The sequence below is a fragment of the Kryptolebias marmoratus genome, linkage group LG9 (assembly GCF_001649575.2).
Source record: "Kryptolebias marmoratus isolate JLee-2015 linkage group LG9, ASM164957v2, whole genome shotgun sequence".
Lineage (NCBI taxonomy): Eukaryota > Metazoa > Chordata > Actinopteri > Cyprinodontiformes > Rivulidae > Kryptolebias > Kryptolebias marmoratus.
In genome coordinates this window covers 16,625,714-16,653,365 of record NC_051438.1, presented here as the reverse complement: position 1 = coordinate 16,653,365, position 27,652 = coordinate 16,625,714, and the positions used below count along the sequence as shown (strand labels likewise).

Below are 27,652 nucleotides of genomic sequence, written 5' to 3'. Positions count from 1 at the left end.
GGAATGACACTTTTTATTGTTAGATGTGCCTTCGTTAAGTTTAGGCAACAAACTCAAGCACTCAAGCAGGCACTCATTAATACACCTGCTCTTTCACGTCAAAACATCTGTTGTGGAAGATGCTGACACTGGAAAACTACAAATTTCACTCTTTTCTGTTAAATTCTCAAAAGCGATATCCCTTCAAGGTGCACACTCAGCACTGCTTGTTTTCCCTTAGAGATACTACGTTTTTTTTAATCAGTTGGTTGAAAGGTTTTCCATTTTTTATAAATTCATAAATGTTCGAGGGCAAATTGGAAAGAGATTCCTACCTCGTGGAGCCTCCATCAAAGACACGTTTGGTTCCCATGCTGTCAAGATGAGAAATATTGATTTAGTGTCTCGCGTGCATGAAAAATTCACCCGCGATCCTTCCTGTGTCTTCTGTTCGTTACTCAGGGATTTTGCCTATGTGGCCAGAGACAAAAACACACGGGTGTTGAAGTGCCACGTGTTTCGATGTGATACCCCCGCTGCAGCCATCGCCACGAGTCTCCACGAAATCTGTTCCAAGGTGAGTGCCGCTTAAATGAACTTTCATTATCCTCTGAAACAAACCAGCTTTAATCGGTGCAGCTGTTTTGTTGGTGCATCGGGGCTGTAACTCAGACTGTACAACGTGCTTGTTATAGAAAATGATTAAGCCTAAAAAAAAACCAGTTGACAGTATTTTAACTGTGCTACCTTCAACCTGAGAGGACAGACAGTGGGATGATTTAAAAGGCATTAAAGTGAGAATGGTAGACTAAGGCTGCAGACAACATGCAGTGGAATTTGAAAGGGTGAAAGAAAACTTCCACTAATGCTCAAAAAAAAAAGGTTTAAATGCTCATTTGATTCAGATAAGATTTGATGAACATCAGGAGGGATGGAAGCTGATTGCATCTGATCTGGTGAAGATTAAAATGACCCGGGTTACCTGCTGTTTGGGTCGACACACGGTGGTGTGTGTTATGGAACCTGCCAACATGTCTGTAGTAAGAAAATATTTTTAAAAAACCAAAATGAGAGCAGTTCAGTAGCTACTTGCAACGTTTGCAGTTAAACTCCAAACGCTCGGCCGAGCACGCCGAGTTCGCCAAGCTAACTCCTAAAGCTAACACAGCTCAGCAACACACTTGAGGAAACTCCAAAGAGAAGAGACAAGTTTCCATGGGACAGCAACAAGGCAACAAGGTCTACAGAACAGGTGACTGGATTTATCTTTCTGGATGACCAACCCATCTCCCTGGTGGAGAAAATGGGGTTTTGTTGCCTTGTTTTTGTCCTACCCTCCCAACACTAGCCTCCATAACTGACAAAATGCTACCTGTGCTAAGAATATACAAAAGTTCACCATCACCTCACATTTGTTTACTAAAAAAAAAACCTTGGAGAACATGAACACAGGTTTTCTTTACTGCAAGGTAGAGCTGCTGAGGCATCAGCACATGGTGGCATTGATTTTAATAACTTTAATGTACTTAACGTGTGAGCCTGGATGTAAGCTGCGAGCCTGTGAAAAAGATAAATAAACCAAGTATCAGATTGACTCTTAAATGACTCTGGGATAAACAATCTTATCAGGGTCTCAAGTAAGGACAGTTTCCTCTGCAGATTTAAAACCACAAGCATCATAGCTTGTGTCTCTGCCCTGTTATCAACACTTAGGTGATTTGCTTTTATGTTTTGCAGCTTTTCAGACAAAACTTTTCCAGATTTGCTTCCATTACTGAATGATTTTGTCACAGGCTCAGTTGTGGAGCAGTTGATTAGCGCTGTTGCCTCTTAACAAGAAGCTCCTAAGTTCATCCCCTGGCTGGGACCTCTTTCAGAGACGTTTGCACGTCCTCACCGTGCACCCGTGGCTTTTCTCCAGCCGCTCCAGTTTCCTCCCACAGTCTATAGTCACGGTGAGCTAGTGCCCCTCCAGAGGTCGATAAACGAGCGGCAGGGGCACAACCTGGACAAGTTACCAGTCCATCACAGGGCCACAGAGACAAACAACCACTCACGCTCACATCTACGGTCAGTGTAGAGCCATTAAACCCAACATGCATGTTTTTGGACTGTGGGAGGAAACCAGAGCAGCCAGAGAAAACCCACGCACGCACAGAGGAATGGTCCCAGCTGGGAATCGAAGCCAGGACTTCCTTTCTGCGAGGCAGCAGTGTTAACCAACCGAGCAGCCAGAGTCTCATTAAATACCTCAGCTCACACAAAAGGAAACTTATTTCTTCCTCTTCCTTCAGCAGAAGGTTTTCAGTGTTAATACCAATTACCTGTTCAAACCTGCTACAAGTCCTTGCCTCAATCTGAGGAGGATCCTTTAACGTGCAAACTAAGAAAAAAATGGGATTCTTTAAAACTTACTCATAATCTCCTTATGACAGGATATTCAGTCTGATTATGAAACGAGTCAGTTTTGATTAATAAAAGAGTTTAAGGACCAGCACGTGGCCTGTCACAAACAGCACTTAGATGTCTGTTCTGACTATTGTTACTTTACATAAGTCTCAAAGGAAAACGCAGGAGTGTATGTTTGTATTTTCTGATTTTTGACAGCTCTGAAGAGTGAATTCCTTGCATTTCCCTGACATATAATACGACAAATAATATCCAGTCCAGATAGGCACACATATTCTTCCCCCTGCACACATAGAGAAACGAGTCCATCTTCAGTCAGGTCAGCAGTGACCTTGTGAAGGATGAATACTGGGAAATTTATATATTCTCCCTGAGAGGCACAATGACCCATTTACAGAAATATATATATATATAACTTTCTTTGTATCTCTAACCCTAAACTGAAGGAAGAGCACATATCTGCATCGGTTTCTGAGTGCCCACGACTCCTCCTCTCACCTTCTGCCTGTTTTAAAAACGGACCGGTAGATCTCTCTTTACTGCAGGGGACAAACTTGGTGACCCGAGTTCCGCAGCTGTGCAGCACCTCGAATGGTCCCTAATTCTCTGTGTGTGAAAGAATGCCATGCTTCCTCTTCGTCTCCCCTGTTAGTAGAGTTGCAGACTCGCAGTAGACTTTGATTAATGGTGCTTATAATTAACTATCTGTAGAGAGAGCATCGGTTCGGTGCAGAGGGCGTGAAGCATATTCAACTCCTGTTAAAGGCTGTGTTTTTCTCCAGCACGAGAGCTGAGGGAGAAAAAGACACATTTTATTTGATTTTTAAGGAAAAAACAAAAAAACACTTCATATTTTCTTGTATATCAGAAGACGACAATAAACTCATCTTGCAACAAGTTTGCTTTATAACTCCAACAGTGACCAAAAACGTAAATAAAAATCCAAACCATAGAGCCACATTATTTGTCTTGTTGACAAATTGTTATTTATTCCCACTTACACCTTCCTGCTGCCTTTATAATTCATCCATTCTACAGCTGAAAGTAGTTGGCCACAAATGTACTTTTTGTCCTATAGGAAATTTGCTAAAAATAATGTTAGACTGTTTGAAAATGTACTTGACCTTTTCAAAAAAGTACATCTGTGTATGTGTTTTAAAGATTTCAGTCTTTGGTTGCAGTATATTGCTTTCTGTGAGGGATACAAACACACAAAAAAAACAACTTTTACCTAGTTTATTAAGGTATTTATTGATGTTAACAGGAAGCAGAATAAAGATAGTTTAATCGTTTACGTTTTTTGTGTTATTTATGTGCTTCAAATAAGTGTTTGCTAAAAATTAAGTAGCTTTGTCCTATTTGAGCCCTGTTCAGGTGGTTTTCTTTGTCTCCATTTTTTATTTGTGTCGGCTTTCTCTTCAGGTTTTACTTCACATTTTTATGGGGGGGTTTTCCACATCTTTTTCTTTTTCCTTGTCTTATTCACCTCCTGTTTTATTTTCTCTGCATATCTCTTCCTTTTCAGATTATGGCTGAAAGAAAAAGTGCTAAGGCTGCAGCTGGCAGCTCCTCCCAGAACGCCTCCGATGTACCCCTACAAGGTACACACACACACTGACACACACACACACTGCTGTGTTTTGAGTTGTTTCATTCTAAATGTCACTGTTATTTGCCTATTCCTAACAATTAACCTAATCTAAAAACCATCACCCTAAAATGGCATGATTTATATCATGAGTATTTGCCTTTTTTTATCCTGGGAAGAGAAGAATTTCTCTGCAGTTGAAACTGATTTATGTCCCCACAACATGAGCAGTACAACATAACACGCATGTACTCGTTTTCTTTGAGCCCTGCTCTTTGGATTTCCCCTGTGGATGAATAGGATTTTTCAACCATGTGCTATTTTCACGGTGTAAGTCTCTTGTCTCCCATTACACAATTCCCCCACATCTGAAACCACTTGTGTTTTTTCACACAATAATTCTTTCGCTTCAGGAGCAGCAATGAACAGTTGTTTATAGAGATGATTAGAATCTTGCATACAGATGACTCTGACTCAACAATCACATGGTTTTGTCCTCTAATTGTTTTATTTATTTATTTATTTTAATTCTCACTGCTTGTTTATCTCTGTCCTGAGTAATTACTGGGAACGATTCATCCTCGACTATACTTTAAGCTGGGGGTGCGTGTCGGCCGAGCGGAGGGAAGCAGAACGGGGATCGTCAGAATACAAAAGAACCATATCAGCCTCTCGCTTCCAGAGACAGTCTATTTCATTAAAACCCAATTAGAGTTTGAGGCGATGCCTGGTGCTCCACAGCTTCCCATCCCAACCCCAAGATCAAATATTGCACTGGTGAAGGATTGCTTGCATCTTTCAAAGCTGTAGCACGGTTGAACTCATATGCTTGTCTTTTTTTTTAGTAGTTGATATTCAGTGGCCTTGCAGTGGATAGACCAGTCTATTACCTCCAACGGTTGGCTCGAGGTGGTGTTACAGCGAACGGGAAACAGTTCCTGTCACTGACTGAATTACAGTAGATGTGGAGCTGCACGGTCTCGTGTTGGGACACAGCTGAAGAGATTAGACTGAAGGGATTCGGCATCATATAATGGCCTTGCTGTTTTCATCAGATCGAGGCGGTCCAAGCTCTGACTTACAATGCAACTAGTGCGCAAAAAAACGTTTTACAGTTTGCGCCTCGTGTAACTTTACAGTTGAGAGAAATTCACATATCAGCTGTCTACTCATGCTCTGCAGTCATCAGGTAATCAGGTCAGTTATCTGATTCCTGCAAAGTGGGAGCAAAACTATGCTGTCCGCGATTACAAAGGCTCTTATTTGTAACAATTTTAAACATTCTCAGATAAATATGCATCAACATCAAACTGTTCGTATAAGATAAAGAGTTAGCGCTGTTTTAGTGAATTGTTTTGTATTTTTGTGGTGCTTTTCAATCATTTCATCTTTAAGCCTTCTCACCGTTTAAGTATGAAAAACGACATTTAGAGTTTTGCATTTCGTCACGTACGAAACCACCTCGAGCTTGTCGAGCTAATTGTATTTTGTATCAGCAGTGAGTCTGCGGCGATGGAGACCCAGGTGATGCTTTGATCTTCCATTGTGTAACGTGGTCCTATCTGCCTACGGGCCGGCACATAAACAGGCGCAGCAGGGATTCTACACGCTGACTGCTCTCTGAAATCCAGCACGCCTCTGTGTGTTTCTCATGCCGCAGTCGTGTCGACAGCAGCACGAAATATTAAAATATTCACCACAGTTTGTTTATTTCTCCGCTTTAAGCCAATTATCGCCAGCGTGCTCCTTTTGAAACTTGCCGTCAGATCTTGTACTCTAATAAAACTCCCTTTTGGGATGATGCGAGTGTGTGTTTCGTGTTTTCTTCTCTCTGTAGAGTTCCCCATGCCAAAGACTGAACTGGTGCAGAAGTTTCACGTGCTGTATCTGGGGGTGACGTCTGTGTCTCGGCCGATAGGTAAATCTGGCCTGTAATGCATTTTAACGCAGCAGTTGTCTCTGTCCACTGTTAAACCTCCCAGCATCCTCTCTGTTTTGTCCCCAGGTATGGACATTATTAATGGGGCCATAGAAAACCTCCTGTCGTCCACGGGAAAAGAAGACTGGACTCCTGTCATACTGAGTATTGCCGACACCACCGTGGCTGTCATCAAAGAAAAGGCGAGGAATTTAGTTGTTGTTGTTGTAAACAAACAAATAAAAGATTTGAATATGCCCAACATAACAGCTGAAGATAAAAGTGTTGCAGAGCGTTAATTCTTGCCTCAACGGCTGTGCAGGAGGAGGAGGAGGAGGTGCTGGTGGAGTGCCGGGTCCGTTTTCTGTCCTTCATGGGTGTGGGACGGGATGTGCATACATTTGCCTTCATTATGGACACCGGGAACCAGCATTTCCAGTGTCACATCTTCTGGTGTGACCCTAATGCAGGCAACGTGTCTGAAGCGGTGCAGGCAGCTTGTGTGGTACGTTTTACGTGTGTGTGTGTGTGTGTGTGTGTGTGTGTGTTTTCAGGTTTTTTACTCATATCCCAAACTGAACTAGCTGCAGTTTCTTTTCACTTATTTATTTGTCTTCTTGTTCCTCAGCTCCGGTACCAGAAGTGTCTGGTAGCGCGGCCGCCCTCCCAGCGTGCCGGCTCTTCCTCCTCTCCCTCCGCGGACTCGGTGACCCGCCGGGTCACCACCAGCGTAAAACGCAGCGTCCAGTCTCTCATAGACACTCTGAAACCCAAGAAACAGCCGTCAGAACTTCCCCAGCAATGACCGTCACCGACGACGAGCGCACCCCACCTCAGCCTGGACGCCACTCACACCATCACTTCACAGAACACCTAATCGGTACCAGCCGTGGTCATCGACGATGTACATAGAATATACCAAACATCACTGCGAATGAAGGAAAGAGATATGCCTGATGATGTTTCAAAAGGGGAAACTCGCCCGTGTCGTGTGACGGAAAGCAAACGTTTGCATCACTGGTAGAACTTTGACCCGTGAACGCTGCTTTGTCCAAGTGAAACCATCTCTTCTTTATGGATTTCTATGATAAATGGATTACTCGATCGCTCCACAGGCAGGATTATCCAGGAAGAAAACATCTCATTTCTTCTCTCAAACTGGCAACTTATTGGGGTTTTTTTTGTTTTTTTTGTTCTTTCCAACTCTGGCTCTCCTTCTGGACTCCTGGACTGGATGACTTACAGGAGCCTTCCAGGACAAAAAAAAAAAAAAAGACGTGTTCTCCTTGTGTTCATGAAAAATTTGACAAGTCAGTGACAAAAATCATTCAAGACCGAATACACAAGACCTGCCGTCAGCCTGCAGCTGCTCACCAAAATGGCATCATTTGTTTTAAAAAAAAGAAAAAGAAAAGGAGACAAAAACGCCTTCTTTTATAAAGTGATTGTAATAATGTGTATGTAAATGGTTGTGTGCAGAAAGAAAACAATATATAGAGCACAAACTTTGTAGATAGACGACGAGGAAAAGGTCCAGAAAAGGTTTTGGTGGTTAAAAAAAAAAAGAGGACAAAAGTTGAGTTTGTTTCTGCATGATTTCTTGATGGGAAAGGGGAGATATGATTAACGTTAAGTTGTGTCTTAGTGAGAAGACAGAAAAAAAATACAGTAGATGCTTTCAGAATGCCACATCTTCACCTGTCAATGACTGGAATTACACTGGCACAAGAATATCCTGTTCTCAAATCATGACTAACTTTAAAAAATACTGCCCACCCAGTGTAGAAAACCCCCCCAATTAGCAATTGTCTGATCATCTGATCAGCAAAAATTTGCTTTTATTAGATTCTGAGGCTTAAGATTGTAACTTATTTTATAATATAGAAGAAAATATGACTTTAAAAGCTTAAGAATGTTGAAATGCTTCTGTTTAAACTTGACAAATCCCTCAGGAATTTTTATGCAGGCACCCAAGATTGCGAGAGATGCGAGAAAATCCAAATCTCTGGTAGATGTGAAGCACTTGTGGCACAACAAAAGCTGAGGGTTAAAAAAAAAACACCACAGCACAGAAAAGTATTCGCCATCCTTGTGTGGCACACACACACAAAAAAAAGATCAAATATGCGCCATTCGCTGACGATTACAGGTATTTTCTCATCCTTACTAAATCCATCCAGTGTACTCTCGCTCACTTTCAAAATATACATACAACCCACAAGTACACAGATAGCGGTAAGTAGAAAAAAAATAAAAGTTCTTCTGTCAAAAGTTTTTACGATGCTCTCATGGCTCGAGGCCGCCACCTGCACTCAGCGTGAACTCAGTGACTGCAGTTTAATCAAAGTGAGAAGAAAAAAAAAGCGACACACAACGAACAAGAAGGATGCAAAACCTTCCATGTCTGTTTGTCACCCATCTCTTCACTATGTAAATGTAATCTGTTGTGACAATAAATGCATCAACAAAACGAACATGCAGAAGCCTTGTGTCTGGCCAGCGGAGTCCCGCGTTCATGCCTTTCATCGTGTCGTTACAGTGAAATGACATTGACCCAACTCTATAAATGTATGCACTTTGATTTTATTCTGGCTGTTACAAGGTTGTCCTTTATATGGCACTTAAAGACAATGTGGTAATGGCAGATGAAAGTGACTTTTAAAGCATTTAAGACGACATTCATGTGATTTTTGCAGTTCAATGACACTGAATACATTCTAATATTATATATAGATACAGCTGAATTTATTTAAGTAAGTATTTGACCCCAAACGTTAGGTGTTTTCTGTGGCTGTGTGAGTGTTTAGATGGTCAAAGCAGAGGGTGATGCTTATCCGTAGAGTCCTTGGAGAGAGCGCCGGATACAAACTGGGCCGGTGACTTCCACCTGTTGAAGTTGGGGTTGAACCACGTTCGGCTGCGCTGGGGTGGGACGGAGTCGGGGAACTGAATGCGAGGCAGGACAAGCACCACAGGCTTCAGCACCTCCTGTTGGGCTCTGCGGGGACGGACGGTTTGAGCCACGGGGCTGGAAGGAGGACAGGCGGGACCCAGAGTCATGCAGGTGGGGGACGAAGAGTTGAAAATGGGTGTGGTGAGTTTAGCCGATGGCCGTTTTTCAGATTTGGAGGAGAAGAAGGGAGGACACTCTTGCTTGGAGTAAGGGAAGGAGGATGAGACGGCTTGCAAACGAAATGCTCTGGGTTTCTCTGAAAAACAGAAACAATAAGATTGAGCTGAGAACCATCGTTTTGTACTGAAATAGCAAAAAAATATTTTAATTAAACTTTATTCTTTACTAGTCATTATTAGATAAAATATGAAGCTAATGGGTTGGTTTAGCTCAGAAAAAAAACTAATCACAGCAGAAGAAGGCAGACTCACTTTCCAAAAGTAAACAAAATGCATTTTTGATGTTCTTGAAAAAAGGTATGATGTATTATTCAGTGAAGGGGGACACAGGTTAATGAACATATGAGAAAACTGTTATCCTTCTCTTTTTAGTTTAATTCTCTCCATTAAAACAAATTAGTATGTTATTAATTAATATACAAACAACCCCTTTAATCAGCTCTGTGTAATGAGCAGGACTGAGGTGATCATACGGACCTTTTGATGACTGCTGGAAGTCATCATGTCCACAGGGAGGAGCATTGTCGCCGTCTTTGACTTGTTGTTTCTTGCTCTGCACGCTGACAGAAAGGTTTGGGTGAGAGCTGTGAGCCTGGGCTGTTTTCTTCATCCTGCTGGCATTCCCACGATGCTCTTTTCTGGTGAGGTGGTTGGAGCTGATTCTGTCCAGAATGCCTTTGGCGTTTGCTCTGGCAATCACTTCCTCTGGGGCCTCTCGAAGCACTGGCTCAGGCTATTGAGAAGCGATTACCGAGTGTTTGTCAAGGTGAAAATGTACAAGTGAATGAATCATATTATAAATAAAAACACAACACCACTGCTGAAAGCTTTAGATTTAGCGCTTCCAGAGTCAAACAAAAGCAATGTTGCACATTCAAAATGAGAATGAGCGACTCGTCTAAAAATCAACATGTTGTACTGAAACAGATTGTTTAGAGAGGAGACAGTCACCATGTCCATGTTGCTGGATGCAGGGTCACATGCTGTCTCAGCAGCCTGCACTGCAACCCACTGCTCCTTCTCTTCAGTGCCTAAATTATTCACAGCCACAGTGTACACTACAGGGACACGTAGCCCGTGTGAGTTTTTGTGTGTATTTTCTTTCTTAAGTGCTTGCTTACACTTTAATCGAAATCCGTCCCAATGTTTGTACAAAATCTACATAAATTAGTGCACGCATGAAGTATAAAAAAGTGTATATGGGCATTTTTTGCTCAGATGTGTTGATAGACACTACGCAAACAAGTAAACATTGTTTTAGAGGCACTTCAGTTCTGCAGTCTGCGGCGGAGGCCGGAGAACATCATTGACGCTAACTCGTACAGACAGGGGGCGCTGAATTATTCAACAGACACTCTGCTTTGCCTCCTTTTTGTCCCCCCTCGTCCCAGTAAATCTCACTTCCTCTCTATCCCCACTAAGTATGCCAGACTCTGTAAATCTCCCATTTCCGACAACACTCTGCCAAGCTAACTTGTCGCAGCGTTTCTTGGAGCTGAACCCATTCCTTTTCATCTCTTGCGTCAAAACTGATTACATACAATAAGCCCAAGCAACAACATCTGAATTCACCTGAACCAATGCGGAAAGCAAAGCCCAACTAAAAAAGTGCAGCATTCTGGATCTCCTGCTATTACTGTTTGTCGCCTGGCAGTAGGAGTGAATTTAGGGGAAATCCACTTGTGATGGGCATTGTTTTCATCTGGAAATTAGGCCAGAAACACATTGCTTGGAATATCTTTACTGTCCCCAGCTGTTCCTGTATGGAAAGCTCATAAACAACTTCACTGTGCACGACGATGACAGTCGATATAAGCCACATAGCATTCAAACACTTATATAATTGCTATTTCTACGATGCTTTTCAGAGAGCCACAATAACTTTTGATTAGCTGAGTTTATTGGAGGTAGGGAGAGAAAAAAATGCCTGTTTGAGGCACCATTACAGCAGTTTGATTATCTTTTCATTCCTATCTGTGGAGGTATAAAACATGATGGATGGCCAGAGAGAAACAGACACAAAAGTGCGATGGAGCTCCGTCACCCCCTCTGGGTGTAGGATGGCTTAATAACTTGCATCAAAAGCATAAGGGCAGCCTTCATAATGTGAGATGGTAATATTATAAACCTTGCGGATTATAAAGACATGGTGAAGATCGGTCACACGGACTTGATGGGATTTTTGTAATGCACTTTAAGCGACTCCACAGATTCACTGCAGCACATTGCATTTATAGCCAGTTAAAGCTCCTATAAGTGTCCGATGTCTCTCTCAGGTGGAGGAGAAAAGCAGAAAGGCAAAGAGAGGGGGATGAAAGTGGATCTGAGAGTGCACGAGTTTGATGGAAATCTAAAAAAAAATAAAAAAATCTGAGGGAGAAACGTGATTAAGTTGTGAAAGCTTGTGACTGGAAAACATAACAGAGCACATCCCAATTATCAGTGTTCATAAAAATAAAATAAAAAATCCCAAACCCCTTTAAAGACATTTATTCTTATTCTCAAGATCAATTCGTAACATCTTGAGAAACATATAATATTCACACACAAAAAAGAAAACTAGAAACAATTTCCCCTGGTAGAAACACAAAGAGGTCTAAAGGAAAATGCTAAGTGGAATTTTATCCTGGCTTCAACTAAAAGCTCTGCTGATTGCAGATCTGCTTGCCTTTTATTTAAACGTCAGCTGGAACTCTAAAGTGCTCTTGTGGTTACGGCCACATTAACAACTGAGCCTTTTGCTAAACCAAACACTTTCATCTGTCAAATTAAGGTAAATAACACGGAGTCCCACGCTGTCATTGTGCTTTGTTGCTGCGGTTTCTGATTAGTGCCGCTCACCTCCCTGTTGAGAACAGCCAGGAAGCAGCCGTTGCTGTGCTCCGAGGGCTCCAGGACAAAGAACAGCTCTGTTTCCTCGGTGGCCTCCCCACGGTCAGATGAGCTGAAAGGGGATGTGCTTGGCCTGGATAAAAAGGTACAGCAAGATAGTGGCTGCTAAAAATACGTTTCCATACCAGGCACGTTAAGGTAAAAATATTCCACTAGAGTGAAATAAAGAGTGTACAGAATTGTAGAACTGACATTTTATGTGAATAATGTATTTGGTTTTGTTCATTAAATATAATCAGTAGTTAAAACATGATCACACAGAGCTGTCAGAGCCCAGGGTTATTATTTTTATTGCAGTGTTTCAGTTCAAAACCAAAACATCTATTTGCAAAGCTTTAAGACACAAATTACAGAAAGAAAGAAGTCAAGCAAAACATCAAAGCTGTCATTTTGACATCATAAAATATAAATGATTGTATTTGTTTTTCATTGATTAAATGATTCAGCGTTGTACATCTAAAATGCACACAAGCATCAGATAGCTATGTAAAGGCAGTGGGCTCGATGCCAATAATTCCACTTGTGTCTTATTTATAAAGGCCTGCGGCTCTGCCAGCACACCAGGGCAGCTCGCTGCAGGCGGGAGGCAGCCTTGTAAGTCCACGGGAAAGGTAAAACCAAAAAAAAATACTTCATAAACCTTAAAAATGCAGAGGAAACAAACACTTGGGATAAATGTAAATTCAAGCTGTGTAAAGATTGTTCTCTCTGGCCTTTGCTCAGCATTTAAAAACATCAAATTATGCTTTCGGTTATATTTTATTGAATCTTCTTCAGTTCCATCCTGAGATGTAACGAGACTTTGACAGAATTGTGATTAAAAGGAGACAGAGAAAAAAAAAAACCTCGGAAAACTGATAGCAGTCTGGTAAAATAAAGAAAATTTTTAAAATGCAGGCAGATGCCCAAGACAGAAGAGACCAAGGCTTACTTGAAGTTCAAATGTTTTGGTTCCCCCTCCTGGTCTGAGCAGGCTTTGACTTTCTGCAGGGCCGTGTTTACAACGTCCACATTCTCCTCTGGGTAGGATGAACAGGTGGAATACACCACCACCAAAACCATGGGAACTAAATAAAAAACATTAAGATTAAAAAGGTTTCTTGATATCCTTTAATAACAGTTCAATTTGATTACTTGGTTTCACATATTTACCCCATCCCCCGCGCTCCCTGTTTTATGCATGTTTATGCTCGTTTGATTGAGCTGCTACTGGCTCTGCAATTTGTTAAGCTGTTGACAATTTGACATTCATCACTTGAAGTCCTTTTTTTTTTTTTTTTTTTTCTTTCTTACTCATTACCGCCAGCCAAAAACAATTAAAACTCAGCTGATAACAAATAGAACCTGCTCGGGGTGACAAACCAGCTCCAAACAAATGGGAGGAATAGAAACAAAGACAAAAATACAAAATAAATCAAAGACACGAGGCCAAAATGTTCTTATAATTGAAGATTTATATATATATATATAATCTTTGGAGAAGAGTGAGTGTCTGCCAGAGCATTTGTCAGTGCACGAGCCCACATGAAGACAATGAAATGAGACCATTGACTTAATTGAGCCATGGCACTCAATACATACCCACCATTAATTACCAGTCCCATTAGAAAGTATCTACAGTGGCAAACAGATAGACAAGGGCAGATCAATAGCAGTGCGATTAGAGGAGGCGGTTTACGTTTTCACCAACCAAGAGACTCCACCCGCTTGATGAAGAGAGCCCAGGCCAGATAAAGACAGAAGAGCAATGAACAACACAAGATGGACTGAAGCTAATGAGAGTAGCCCGTGGATATCAATCAAGTTGAGTGAAACGAATGAAAAGCTATATATAAAAACAGAAAAGAGAAGAAAGTAACTGAATACAGAACAGGACAATAGCATGTCTATGACACAAAAAAACAATGTCACTTAACAGAACAGGGCTTTCATAAATGTTCAGTTCTGCAAAATGTACAGAATACTGAGTTCAGGTTTTAATCACTTGTGGAAAATGTGCAAGAAATGCTCCAGAAGACCTTGTCTGACCAGCACAGAGCGGCATTAGCATTTCTAATTAAAACTTCGACAATCTCTGAGGTACAACAACAGGCTTCAGTCTAATGGCACGAGATTAGATAATTAGGAAGCGAAAGCATCACCGTGTCAGCGGAGTGAGAGACGATACACGCTTGAGACTGTGATTATGCTGTGTTTGGGTGAGCGAGCGTATGTCTACACGGGGAAGGTGGATGTACGCTCACACTTCAAGGCGTGATCGATATCTTTCCTCTGCTGTGCAACCAGAGACTCCAGTTTGCTCTGGGCTATGGAACCATGTGACAGGTCCTGTAGCAGGTCTGTGTCTGGAAAAAAAAAGGAAGTGCTTTAGCAAAGCAGAATGCTATTGTATTTAATTGCTCTCTTTAAAAAGGTACATAAAGAACGCCAGTATAAATGACATTTATAGAAGTCAGTGAGTGGACCTGATTAGAAAAGAAAGCTGTGCTCTTTGCTTACAAAAAATAAACAAATAATATAAAAACCATATCTTTGTCATATAATTTTGCATTATCTCTGTCCTGCAGTGAGTTTGCGTGACATCTTGAACCTTCAAGGCTAACAAACTATATGCATTTTGTGTGCACAACAGGATGTAGCATAGATTTCATGAGTGCAGTTTCTGGCTTTTCTGCAACACACAGATCAGTACCTCCATTTTCCTGCAGTATGAAATCCACAGGGTTGCTGACTGCAGACATAGAACACCTGGGGATCAACAGGATAGCGCGCACCTTTTGAAGTCTCTTATCGCCACCATCCAAAGACTGGAAGACCTCCTGTATCAGCTTCACGTCTGAGCAGCATACACACACAGTGACAAGATAAGCAGTATGATCAGTGACACACTTTTTCTCTGTGCTTTCATTCTACTGACAATGTTCCACTCTCTTTCTTTGCTCAAAAAAAAAAAACCAAAACATTCTTGCCTTGGGGTATTTTTTTTTTGCAATTATGAAATCTCACCTTGGACCTTTTCTTGTAATTGCCTTTCTAAAAACTAGATGAGGTGGCAGCCACTTTCAGCTAATAATATTCATATACAGACTCGATCTCGGCGGACTACCTGGTTTACAGCATTCTGATAGGATACGCACACAAGAGTCCCTGGGAATTCGCTGTCAACAGCTTGCATTTTTTCATCAAAAAATCTGTCATTTCACTTTATAAATAGTGTAGCGGTGTGACAAGGCTTCCTCTTCTTACTGTCTTTTGAAAAAAAGCTTGAAGAAAGAAAAAGACAACTAATGACGTCATTGAAAAGACAAAGACAAGTGATCTCTCTGTTCCTTTTCCTTTCTTCCGTTCCCTCCTTTGTCTCTAATACAAAGACACAACACTCCCGTGCTTACTGTTGCAGCCCGTGGTGGCGACGGTGTGCTGAAGCTCCTCCCTCTGAGCATCCGTGCAGCCGCTGAGACAAACGTAGACCGTCGGCGCGTAGCTGTTGTTAGTGGCTTTATGTTTCTCTGCAATGAGGGAGGCCATGTGGGACACTGTGAGGCCGGAGAAGCAGCCCACCATCAGAATGTCTCCTGTCTCCGGTAAGAGGGAGCAGGCTGCATTGGGGCCAAGGCTGCAGGACTTATCCTACAGAAATATGAAGACAGTTGTGTAAAAACCAAGAAATTGCTCCTTAAAAGAAGATCTATGCAGGTTTAAAACACTTTGAGAAGATAAACTAGGTAGGAAAGTCACAGAGGAAAAGAAAATTCTTTTGAAAAAGCAAAAAAAAAACAAAGTGTGATTGAGACTCGTAAAAAGAGAGAAAAAATGGATGATTAATAAGAAATCAGTGTTGAATGTTTGATTAAATTTGGTCAATACTTCCAATTTAATTATGTTGTGGTGGTGTGGGTTATTTACAGTTTGCGTGGCAGCTTGACTTATAAGCAATAGAAATTTCATGATTAAACTGTCGCCTCTTTTCCAACAGGATCATTCTTTATGGCTCAAAGTGAAGTGCAGCCATTTGAGTGGAAGTGATGTAAAATATTTGCATCTGTGGAAAATAATCTCAGCTGGTGTGTGGACAAAGTTTTACAATCAATGTGAGCTTGTCCAACCAACACACATATCAAACCGTAAATACTGGGAAGACTGATAGGGCAGGGCAAAGTGCCACAGCTGCATAAATGTCTACAGAGAGGAAACAGAAATGTCCTCTTTCTGTACAGCTTGTACCTGGAGGATGAGTTTGTGGTCGCAGAGCAGCTTGGTGGTATACAGCTGAGCTTTCAGCTGAGCTGGGAACACCAGAGTGTCCCCGCAGTGGGGATCCTGGCAGAAAGTCGGACCCTCCAGTTGTCCAATCGATTGTACCTGCGAGAAGCCGGCACTCCTCAGTACACTCTGGACCTCATCAGGACTGGAAGCAAAGGTGTGGGGGGAACAATAAGAGCAGATTAGAGGAAGAGGAGGGATAAAAGAACAAGGTTGCCGCGAGGACAAAAGAGGAACACTGCTATCATAGATAATATTAGAGTGCAGAACTTACTTTTTGATCTTTCCAAAGACTTCAATAGTGTAACTGCTGTAAAATCCATTATCGAGCACACACACACAGAGAACACACAGCATTTGTCCCAACAGGTGACCTTTACAGTCCAGGAGCTGGTTGAGAGGTGTTGCTGATTAAATCTGTGCACAGGAGCAGGATTTACACCTACCTGAATCAGTCTTGTTGGAGCATATTCCCACACACACTCACACAGACACACACAGCAGTTTAATTGGCTGTCAGCTGAGCACCTAGTCAGTAAAACACTGCGCAGCACCACAAGTTAGAGTTTGGTGCATGTGTGCTGTAGGTGAATTCCCGTGTTTCGGTGCAGGTGTGCGTTTGAAAACGATCTGTTATCTGTATTTGTGTAAGACCAGCTCACCTGCACTTCAGTGTGTTGACCCAAGCATAAAGAGGCAGGTTGGCTGACATCCTCTGCTTCTTTTTCACACTCTCTGGCAGGATACACTCTATGGATAAGAGGTTGTTCTTGATCCTGCAGCGGGCAAAAGAGGCTGCCAGCTTGGTTTTGGACCTGCAGGCAACACAAGCAACAGAAACAAATTAAACAAGACAGTCAAAGGCATGAATTAATTTTTTCTAAGTTCTGTAAGGAAGTTAGTAAGTTTTTTTTTTTTTACTGTACCTAAGGAGAAAATTCTCCACATCTCTAACTTCCTGTATGACCTCCTCTTTTCCCTGGCGTTGCCGGGGGAGAAACTTCCTGTCCTGGAAGTCGTAGAGCATGACGGCGAGAAGGCTCATCTGATCGTCTGGCTGGATCACGAGAGCAAAAAGTACAATTAATCAGTGACTTAAATGACCTTTTACAAGAAAAGCACAGACACAACAAGACTTAAGCCTGCATGCCTGATAGACAATTTTCTCGCTTTAATAATGTTGGCCGGGCCTCTGCTACAACCTAGGAAATGGTTACACCACAAAAGTCAATTTATTCTTTGAGTTACTGTTCGTATCTAAATTTGGTATGCACGTACGTTTGTTTGGTGATTTTGAGACAGTTGGTTACCTAATATGAGACACTCTGCAGAGATAGTACACATCTGTACTAATTAAGAGGTTAGATTGTTGATTTGTTTTCAGAAAATGACGCACAAAATGGCTCAAAGGTGTCCTTACCTAACCCCACAGCTGCCACTTAATTAAACCAAGGAGGAAGTCTGAATTACGTCTCTATCTCTCCTCTGCACATACTTCTCTGCCTCCTTTCCTCCCCAGGCCTACGCCCTCTCTCTATCCCCACCTTTCCCTCCCTGAGGGTTGGAGAGCATCAGCCACATTAGCAGCAGATGGTGTTCCATAGCAGCAACAGCTTGCCACATCCTCACTGCTGGGATAATGGGCAGAGACGCCAGAACGCTACAAGGGTTTATGCTGGAGCCAAGAAATTAGCAAGCACTTGTTATTCATTCCACGGGCTTCAATTTCATTTTTGGGAAAGGTCAATTTCTCAGACAGGTTGTGGCAATCTACTTGTCCTGTCTAATCCTCCCTCGCCACATCGAGTTCTGCCTGAACTTTTCCCAGATTTAAACCCTTGAGTGGGGAGATTCCCAGTCACAGAACTCCCTGGCAACACTGTCCCATACTGGAAACGTGCTCATTTATTCAGTTCTGATCCACGTGTCAAATGTGGAAAATTAAATAGGGCACTGATTCGAAAATCTTCAAAAATTAACAAACCAATAACTTATTTAACAGTTAAACTCAGTTGGGTATAACGATACTTGTGGTTCGTAGCATTCCCACTGGGAACCAGCCTAGATTTCAGTGCAAATTTCTAGTAAAAGCAACAAAAATATAAATAAAATGATTAAGTATTTTTAAACAACCTAAATGAAGTTGCAACATCTTGTCAATTTTTTTAAAATTATATTTCATTTTGTTTTGGGTTTTGAGCTGAAGGAAAGACAACATTTATTATTGTAAATGTTTTACTCCAAAGTGAATTTGTACTTGTAGATGAAATGTGTGGAAACTGGAACTTGTAGTAAAATGGACTAAGTTTAATTAAGGACGGACAGAATATCTGGATAATTTCATTTTGGGTGTTAAGTCACTCCTAATCTCTTTAGGTAACCTCCACCCTAACATGTTAGGAAGAAGGCTGTATTTTTCTTGGATTAGCTCTAACCTATTACCTCTGTTAGAATCCATGTTTTGTTAATCGTGTTGAAGGATGGGTAGTCAGCAAATGAAAAATTAAACAATCCAATCTCTCTTGGCAATAACCATTGTAACATGGATAAACCAGTCTGTCAGGAGATTTTATTAGCTTCAGCACAAACACCATTTTTTTAATTTGGGGGTTTTTATTCACCATTTGCAGTGTTCCTTATACCGGCCACTGGCATCGGGAGATGACAAGGGTTTCATGTTCAAGTTGAAGCAGTCTGATTGTGTTGGGTACACTTCATACTGATGACCTTTGACCGCATAGTCAAATAAAAATGTAAAAAATCAACAGTAAAGTGGATTCAGTACAATAATTTCTACACAGGGCTCCTTTAAAGTTTTGTATGGCTCAGTTTACAGAGCCTGAATCTGTCAGGTGTGCTTTGCACCTGATATGTTTGCTTTGCCAGATTTTACATCATCACTCAGGCTATTTCTACCCTCCTCGGGATTTAAACCTCATTTTCTCTCTCCATTGTGATTGACTGGGCTGCAGGCTTCAAAGTCTATCTATAGCTTAGTTTTTTTTCCATGGCACTTTATTTCCAATACCCTCGTGCACTCCTTTTTATGGCCACCTTGTTCTCTCTCATTCACCCCTTCTCCTCTCTCTATCAAGGTTGAACTTTATAGAAGCCAGAAGTGTGAAAGAAGGTGAAAGAGAATTTTAAAGACTGCCTCATTGTCTCCAGGCTTTATTGTTTAGTAAGAAGGATGCAGAATAACGACCTGCCACTGACACACCGACATAGGGAGAGCCATTCATTTCGACCAAGGCCGTATTTTAGAGGGCTGCATGGGAAGTCTTACATCGGTGTGTGTGTTTATGGGCGCTGCACTGCAAACACAAATCTGACTGCTAATGGGTCGGTATATGTTCAAACTTCCACTACAGTTAAAACTGTTTGTGTACAATCTTTTACCCGTGACAACTGTTTTCCATTTTACAAAGTCGCCATCTCCTGCTGCCATTACCTGACATTCTCAAACGGCCCACTCCATGCACAATAGCTCTGTATTCTGTGCATGTTTTATCACCAGCCAGAATGTTAGAAGAAAAAAAAGCCCCAGAGGTCCTCCCCCTTTTCTATAGCTTATTTTATTATGGAGTGTTAGGAGTAGGGCAAAAGTACACGCCAATCTCCCCCAGAGGATACCTCTTGACTTAAGTAGCAGGGTGTACCTCCAGAGTCTAATGGCTGGTTCGTGGCCCTTTTGGGACATTTTCTTTTATGAAAAAGAGAGCAGAACAACAACATTTAGCACATTGGCTGTGGGACAGATGTAGGGTACAATTTGCAGAAAACATTTAAATGCTACAAACAAACACTGCTCCTTTTGTTTGCTGCGACATTTTGATTTTGTAACTGATAGTTTAGAGCCGGGTGTGAGCACACCAGGTGTGCTCAGCCACATGTCCCGGAGCTTAGAGAGTGTTTATCATTGACTTAGGGACAAAACACAAATGAATCGGTGGGCTTTTCTGAGTTTATGAAAGAAGCATTTTACTGCAAAGGTGCCAACAAAATACAAGGAGTATGTGGAGTATAAATATTCAGAGTGATGTTACCAAAATGTCCAACGTGCCACTATCCAGCAGCATGTTGGATCTGTGTTACATTACACAGATGAACACAATGGATTAAACATCGCAGACTGATGGACTAAAAAACACGGGGAAATTCACTTACCATTGGTTGAGTGAGATAAAAGCGGCTGTCTATCATAATATCCTCCAGCAACTCTTGATCTGAGCAGAAACAAATTAAGCCAAGGTTAGGTGGAACGATAACTCAAGTTATAATGAGGCTTTCACACACTAATTGTCTGAATGAGTAATGATGCTGCAAATTTGTGCATCTTTATATCAAAATCTAATCATCTCGAGGGAAGGAAAATTATATTTTATTTGCAGAGGGTAAAAGAGGAAAGAGGCAGAAGACATGACTCTGATGCAGTAACTGCTAAGGTAAGTTTAAAAATACAAAAGGACAATCCCACATCTAATGAAAAAAAAAAAAAACGGGTTAGAAAAACAGATAAAAGACAATAAGAGAAGCAGCCAAAGCGGTTCCTTGAAACCCCCTAAATGATGGTAATTCCACTTTGAAAAGATAATGCAATTAAATCGGGCTTTAATTTGCCATGATTAAATGCTTATTTGATGCTTAATTAAGCTAATCTGATTCTTCATCTGCCTCATTTCTTTCTTTCATTTGTTATGTCTGAGGCGAATGGGTGTGTGAAAAGGACTGATTACACTCGGGGCATTAGACTTAATAAACCGGACACGCCAAAACTTTATCAGAGAAAACAAATACAACGAGCATGAATGTCAGTTAGAATAGGCTAGAAGGAGTTAACGTGCGTATTGTGATAAAATTCTCGTTGTCCTCCATATTTTTCCAACACATACGTACCTGTATTATGACATTATATTACACAGATCTGTTATCTGTTAAGTCTTCTGAGGATAGTCCTTTTGTCATGAACCCACAGAGCAGCAGATTTCATTTTACAATTGCATCGGTAAAGCCTGTGAAAACAGATGCTGGAATTTCTTAGATACCTATATCATATTCTTTAAATTACATTTGAAAAATATAATAAAAATGCATAAAACATATAAAGGCTTACTATAAGCACTGCACATCCCCCTCATATACAGCCAATAATGAGGCTTGATTCACAGTTTATTTGTGGTGAAGTGGTTGCTACCACCACATCCTGGCACGTAATTATATAATATAAGAAAAGTGACATAAAATTACATTTCTGCCTTCTTTTTTTGTCAATACGAGCACCCTGAGCTTGTTGAAGAAAGGAATGCTTAGAAGCCAACTCGTGAGTTCAGTAACTGCAGATAAGGGTTGAGCGATGTGGGGTACACTCCCCAATCAAAGTGAAAACAGAAAAAAATACTAAACATTATGTTTTTAATCAGCATCTAACAGTTATCTGGATCTTGTTGTATCAAATTTTGCTTTGGTAGATCAGGACATGGGTCTAAAATGGCTGATAAGAAATTATCTCAACCAATTCATTATACCTATCTGATTTTAGGGGGCTTTATTGCTTTTTCCTAATTGTCATATCACTAAAGTAGAAATTGCCTCGTAAACGTTTTTTTGTTGTTGTTGTTGTTGTAAAAATCGATTTTTCCCATTTCTGAAAATCTAGTTTTCCATCTTGGAGTAGAAGAAATAGCCACATTATCTAGTCCATCCTGTTTGGATGAAAAAAAACAAAAAAAAACAGCAGCCTTAAGTGGCGCTTCCAGAAACGGAGAAAAAAAGGAACAATTTCTCTAATCTGTGTGTCTAGTGAGACAGAAAAACAGCTCTCCGTGTTTCTGTTAAGCAGCAAATAAAAGGTGGAAATGGAATTCATGTGTTTCTGTGAGTGTGAAACCACAGTCACAAAATGAATAAATGCGCTCGGCGAGCCTATTACATGTGTGGTCACCTTGTGCTTTATTTCCAACACAAACCGCATGCGGCGAAACACCATGGAAACCGCACACACTGCTGTTAACCTATCACAACAAATCACGGCAAACTGTTTGCTGGTTCCTGGCCAAATGTACGCAGGGCATCCCCAAAAGGGCAAGACAAACAGTCGTATCTGCTTGCAGGTAAAAACCACATGCACACACACACACAATAGGGAACCAAAATGTATGTTTCTTTGTGATAGAGCTTATCTTTAATTGAGGACACACAGGCATATGACATTAGCAGTGGTCTTTATGGCTGCTAAGGTTTAAAATTCTGCAGAAGGTCTTAAAGATAAGCTTTTAGCAGATAACCACTCACTGCCCGCTGCAAACCAGACCCCAAAGGGGGCCTTGACAGTTGGCTCTGTGGAGAGGTCAGTGGTTATCCACACGCTATAAATCACACACGGCAATTTGAGGGGAAAAACAGAGAAATTTCAGCCATAAATCACTTACAGCGGACATAACCAAATAGCAGACACATTGCTGGGTTTTACCTGAATGCAGAATATTTTAACCGTGTCAGTGTAGTGCAATGGTGCCTCAAAAAAAAATGACTAAATAAAAATGGGGGTGCCCTCCGATGTCAAGTTGGGGGTGAGCAGTATTCACGGCAGGGCTCATTTCGAGTTTGTGTGTTTTGTGGCTTCCATTCAAGCCTGGAACAATGAGGGGTGAGTGACTGATGGCGGCTGCAGTCAAACAAATTCTTAGTGCTAGACTGAACCTGAATCAGGTCCCCGAGTTTTTGTCTCGCAGCAAACCCAACTGAACATTAATCTGACTGTGGGGCAGGCTAAGAAAAGGTCTTTGCTGTAAGTTACACATTCCCCATTGGGCTAAAATGCTCTATGTATTTAATATTTGCTGAGGCATACTTGTTTTAAGTTCCGCGATCCAAGGTCAAGGGCAAAAACAGTATTTCTCTCTCATGCTGTAAGACCAGCATAACATAAGAAAAAAAAACTGTTGTGCTCAGACAGCAGCAGCCTCAGTAACTCTGCGGTCTGGCAGCCCGGTTGGACAGTATGGACAATGAAGCTGAAATACTCTCAGGGGCAGCGGGCAAAAAAAAAAAAAGAAAAAGGGAAGAAGAGAAAATGGAGGAGGGTGGCTTTCATGGCTAGAAACAAGGTCAATTAAATTTCTACCAGCAAAGACTCGCCAAAAAGATGACTTTACAAAGCCGAACATCAGCATAAACGTCACACTGCATGAGCGACTAATAAGATATGAAGACTTGACAATATAATCTGCCCCCTGGATCATTGATCAAAAAGATGGCTGCTCAGGTATGAAAAGGGCTTTTTTAGAAAGTCAAAAGAAGTCAAAAGTGTTTAAAAAAAAAAAACACAGAAGATATAAAGTACGGAGAAAAAAAATCACACATGAGTTGCAAAAAAAAAGCCTTCACTGCTAATATTAGTCATTAGGCACATTCAGCTTTGCTTTTGCACATAAAACGTCACATTTACAGCAGGTTTAACAGCCTCACTATGTAAGCACTGGCAGATAAGTAGAGCAGTGCTGTCAGCCCACAAGATTGAGCTTACTGAGCAAGTTTTTGTTATGAGCGGATAAGAGTTATAATCACAAGATCAATACCAGAGCTCATTGGCATTTTCCTCTGCATGTTTTTGCTGCTGAAGCATTTCCTCTAGACCTCAGCTCAATTTTGGATTAGTCACTGGAAGTGGCACAAGTGACACACACAGTTTACGCTTTGTGTGCGCGCATCCACCCCGCGTGGCTGTCAGCGTGCATACGTGCAACCAGCAAATCAATTTTCACACCAGATGGTGTCCAATTTTTTGTAGGAAGAGCAGAGATCGGATCGGTCTATCTTGTTTCATCAGCCGTTGAATGTCACCACGCAACGCAGCAAGCACGAGAACAGCGGCACGTCGTCAAACTAACGCACATCTCTGTGACAGACCTACAGTTACTTTAAAAACAAAAATGCTCGTTGCACCCGTTTTTACTCACTGCGTAGACTGGACTAAAAGGTCCCAAACTGTAGTACAAATCAAAATATGTGCAATTAGGAAAACTCCAAAAAGAAAAATAAGTGTAATGATTTCTCAGTTTCTCCTCTTTTGCCTGTCTGACACGGAACATAACATTTAAATAAAAAGAACTATCTTAAAGGGATAGCCCAGATAATGTGAGGTGGGGTTGTGTGGAAATAATATTAACAATTAATAGCTCTACTAACAACCTCGGTTTGAATATATACTGATTGATTAGCTGTGACCGGACTGCCGAGCTAACAGCTAGTCAGTGGTGGTGAGTGTACACAGGCATCCTCTCAGAGACAAAAAGGCTTGAAGAATAACAGTAAAGTTGTTATATATAGATATATTTAATGTTTAGTAATCTGCTCACTTTCACCTGCTGATGTAAGTATTATGACCTACAGCTGTAAAAGTCATCTAAGCTACTCCAGCAAGATGCTGGAGCTTGTGATGATGGATATTTCCGAGGTGAGTCGCATTAACGAAGGAACATGTAGGTCTGAGGCTTATCTGGGTTTGGGCGGATGGATAGTGAGTACGGAGAAAATCCTTCAAGGCTCTGAGGGTCTTCCTGCTACCTGACCTCTCTATCCACTGACAACACATCAAATCGATTTCTTCCCTTCCTGCAGTGGCAGTTGGCTCGCTTCCCCTCCCTTATCACCATGGTGATTACACACCCCTGTGACTTCAGTCACCCAGACCCCACCCTGGTTCCAGTAAAGAGATTATGTGCAAAATTGATTTGCAGCCTCACACGTTCCCCCACCCGGTCAGTCAAGCATTTCTTTTCTTTTTCTTTTTTTTTTTTGTCTCTTCCACATGCCCTTCATCAATCTATCTGTATTCAATTCAGCCTGTCAAATAACTCTGCCAAAGCTATTAATTATCATTTGAAATGGCTGTTTTGTCTGCTCGGAATCAAATAGGTTTAATCAAATAGTTCAAAGTGTTGCAGATAAATCAGGACAGGGGGTGATGAAAACCTCTTACAAGTGTCCTCACGCCCAAGAAAACGCACAACGCTCCAAACCCAGAACAGATCAGTAAAAAAAAAAAAGAAAGGGTTAGCGAAGTGACTCGCCTCTGGACCCTTTTCCATCGCTGTCAAGCTTGAGGGCTAATTTAGTTTTACAGACACTGCGTCGATGCAGTTCTACATGTTGTCACATTATATTATTCACATTTTTGAAAGGTGTGTTTATTTTTAACTTCAGATAAGACTGTAAAGACTAATAACAATAAAAACAATGAAAGAAAGCTTTGACTGTTATGAAGTGGCAGTTAGTGATACATATTATACTCCTCTACAACTGTGCTGACATGTGGATGTAGATGTAGATGTGTTATACTTCGTAAGCAGCTGAAAATAGGAGTCAGTAATAATGATTAAAGGTGCAAGTTTCCCAAACAACCTAAAGCTGACAGACACTTACATTTGAGCGTATTGAATGCCAGCTCGTAAGCCATTCGCTGCGTCTCCTCATCCCTGACCTTGGGCAGCGGGAGCCCCCTGTCTCTGCTGTAGTTTACCAACCGTTGTGCAGCGGGCTTCTCCAGGTGGTTGTTCTGGAAGACGACCGATGCCAGCAGGTAGACCCTGTCGGGGAAGCCCCGCTGACCCTGACTGGTGACCTGGGGCTCGGGTGGAGCACAAGGCGGGTCACCGACCCCTGGTCCGTCCAGCGGAGTCAGGTCCTTGCCGCTGGCAGCCTGACGCTCTCCCCTGGCAGGCTTGCACATGAAAACAAGACGTCCTCCAACTTTTTTATTTTTCACCATCTTTGTGTCTTCTCTCTGACACCTGGAAACAACAATAAATCTTGAAGAGCCAAATATAAGTGTAAACCATCCTGAAAGCCAAAAATAAATAAATAAGTAGCTGTGTAAGTGACATTTGTTTACATTGTTTTGTAACTTATTTGCAAAGTAGATTAAAAAAACATTACATAATAAGTGCAGCCACTGAAATTAACATTTCTGCTTTGAGTATAAAAGAGCACATTTACATTTTTTGTTTTGTATCCCCACTTTCAATTACAAACATAGCTTAATTTAAAAAAAAAAAAACATTTAATTTGAAAAATTGGTGTCTTGTTTTGCCAACTATGTAAAGTTAGCCCTGGCAGTGATTTAACTAACAGACGTGAGTCGTCGAAATATATTTTAACTTACCTTTTGTTACCTGTTTTCAAAAAAATAATGTAAGCTAGGCTACTCGTCTCCGCGTGCCTCCATTCTCCAGTAGGCTAGTTTACCTGTGGTAACGTTGTTGTTTAATTCGTTATTTGTAGTTTCCACGGTTCGTTAACAGGGTGGTAAAGCGCCCCCCGAGAACTTATTCAAACTGAAGAAGAAACTCTGCAAAATAAGGAAAAAATTAAAAGTTTAACTAGCTTGGTAAAATTCGTCCTAAAGGCAAACTCGCCAGAAGTCTGGCATTTTGGAACAGCGTGCTTCCGTCACCATGGCAACTGCACGCTAATTTCAATCTCTCCCTCTCCTCGCGCATCAAGAAGTAATAATCTCCTCACTGATGGAAGTCCTCTGATAAAAGTGTAGTTTTACTGAGCATTTCAGAGAGCTGATAGCCACACTGGCGAGAAAAAAAATCTGCTGCTGTTGTCCAGAAACTGAGATTTATTTATTTATTTATTTTTAAAAGGAGGCTCGGCCCTGAATGCAGGGGAGTGCAGGAAAAGTTTCGGGCCCAGGGCAGAGGGTTTGTACAAAGCCCCCCACCAGCCGGGGTCCACCCTTCTGTTTATTCAACCTCTACGTTAATCTATTTGAGTGCAAGCCACAAATTATTATTTGGCCTCACTAACATGGAAAAATTAGACAAATTCATATTTCCATATTTACTCATTTCTAAACAGGCCATCAAACCTGTAAACTACAAACATCACCTCCTACTGGCAGAAAACAACCCCCTTGTTTTTTAAATCAAAACAAGTCAAACTTCAAGCTAACCAAATGTTTAGGAAATGTCAACAAAGCAGCACAAGGATCTTTTTCTCCCCCTAATTTATATGTTTGGTAAAATTTGGTCTAAATTGAAAATAGACTTACAAGCATACCCTGGATTGGAGATAAATTATGATTTGAGTTGAAGAAAGGGTGAATGCCGAACTCTGTCTTTATGGTGCTCCTCCGCCCTTTCTCTGCTTGTCCGATTCCGCCATATTTGTTCGCCTACACAGACTAAGGCGAGCCTAAAGTAAGTCATCCGTGTGACTCAAGCTTCCAGGAAGTTTTCGGTGGATTCTAACGAGCGCTTCCTTTTCAGTGGGGGGGAACCGCATTTCAGAATTGCATGTCAATATATCTGGGGGAAAAAAACCACTGGAATAAATGCTTTCAAACTGCACCTTTTGGTATAGTTCAGGGTAATCTTTTTAGTTCTGTTTGATTTCATACTTCGCAGTGAGTAGCTTTAAGGCAAACTATGAAGAAACTGGATTAAGTGGAAGCAATATCGTCA

The 27,652-nt window shown here is 41.4% G+C and overlaps 2 protein-coding genes across 4 annotated transcripts in view; one reads left to right on the top strand and one right to left on the bottom strand.

The window, feature by feature from the left end:
• LOC108242407 (amyloid-beta A4 precursor protein-binding family B member 2) overlaps positions 1–8,368 on the top strand; it is a 37,190-nt gene extending 28,822 nt beyond the window's left edge. For all 3 annotated transcript variants that reach the window (XM_017427204.3, XM_017427205.3, XM_017427202.3), the window contains 6 exons: positions 442–556; positions 3,914–3,989; positions 5,814–5,894; positions 5,982–6,097; positions 6,217–6,399; positions 6,523–8,368. In XM_017427204.3, the coding sequence (XP_017282693.1) occupies positions 442–556; positions 3,914–3,989; positions 5,814–5,894; positions 5,982–6,097; positions 6,217–6,399; positions 6,523–6,699 (748 nt within the window). In that variant the 3' untranslated portion in view covers positions 6,700–8,368. The remainder of the gene's footprint in view (positions 1–441; positions 557–3,913; positions 3,990–5,813; positions 5,895–5,981; positions 6,098–6,216; positions 6,400–6,522) is intronic.
• A 92-nt stretch (positions 8,369–8,460) lies between these two features.
• On the bottom strand, positions 8,461–27,652 carry LOC108242319 (putative methyltransferase NSUN7). Its single transcript, XM_017427100.3, has 13 exons — positions 26,344–27,652; positions 25,605–25,972; positions 20,349–20,407; positions 17,108–17,238; positions 16,844–16,996; positions 16,143–16,326; positions 15,311–15,548; positions 14,611–14,754; positions 14,162–14,263; positions 12,850–12,985; positions 11,868–11,991; positions 9,504–9,759; positions 8,461–9,103 (listed from the first exon to the last, which is right to left on the bottom strand). Exons 2-13 carry the CDS (start codon positions 25,948–25,950, stop codon positions 8,706–8,708), a joined length of 2,271 nt encoding a protein of 756 aa, XP_017282589.1. The 5' UTR covers positions 25,951–25,972; positions 26,344–27,652; the 3' UTR covers positions 8,461–8,705.

Excerpts from the sequence above, each read along its gene's own strand:
- LOC108242319 (XM_017427100.3), bottom strand. The coding sequence starts at position 25,950 with ATGGTGAAAAATAAAAAAGTTGGAGGACGTCTTGTTTTCATGTGCAAG. Across the intron at positions 12,986-14,161 it reads TATCGATCACGCCTTGAAGT|TTCCCATGGTTTTGGTGGTG; the intron begins GTGAGCGTACAT and ends TTTTTTATTTAG. Across the intron at positions 9,104-9,503 it reads CTTCCAGCAGTCATCAAAAG|AGAAACCCAGAGCATTTCGT; the intron begins GTCCGTATGATC and ends TCTGTTTTTCAG.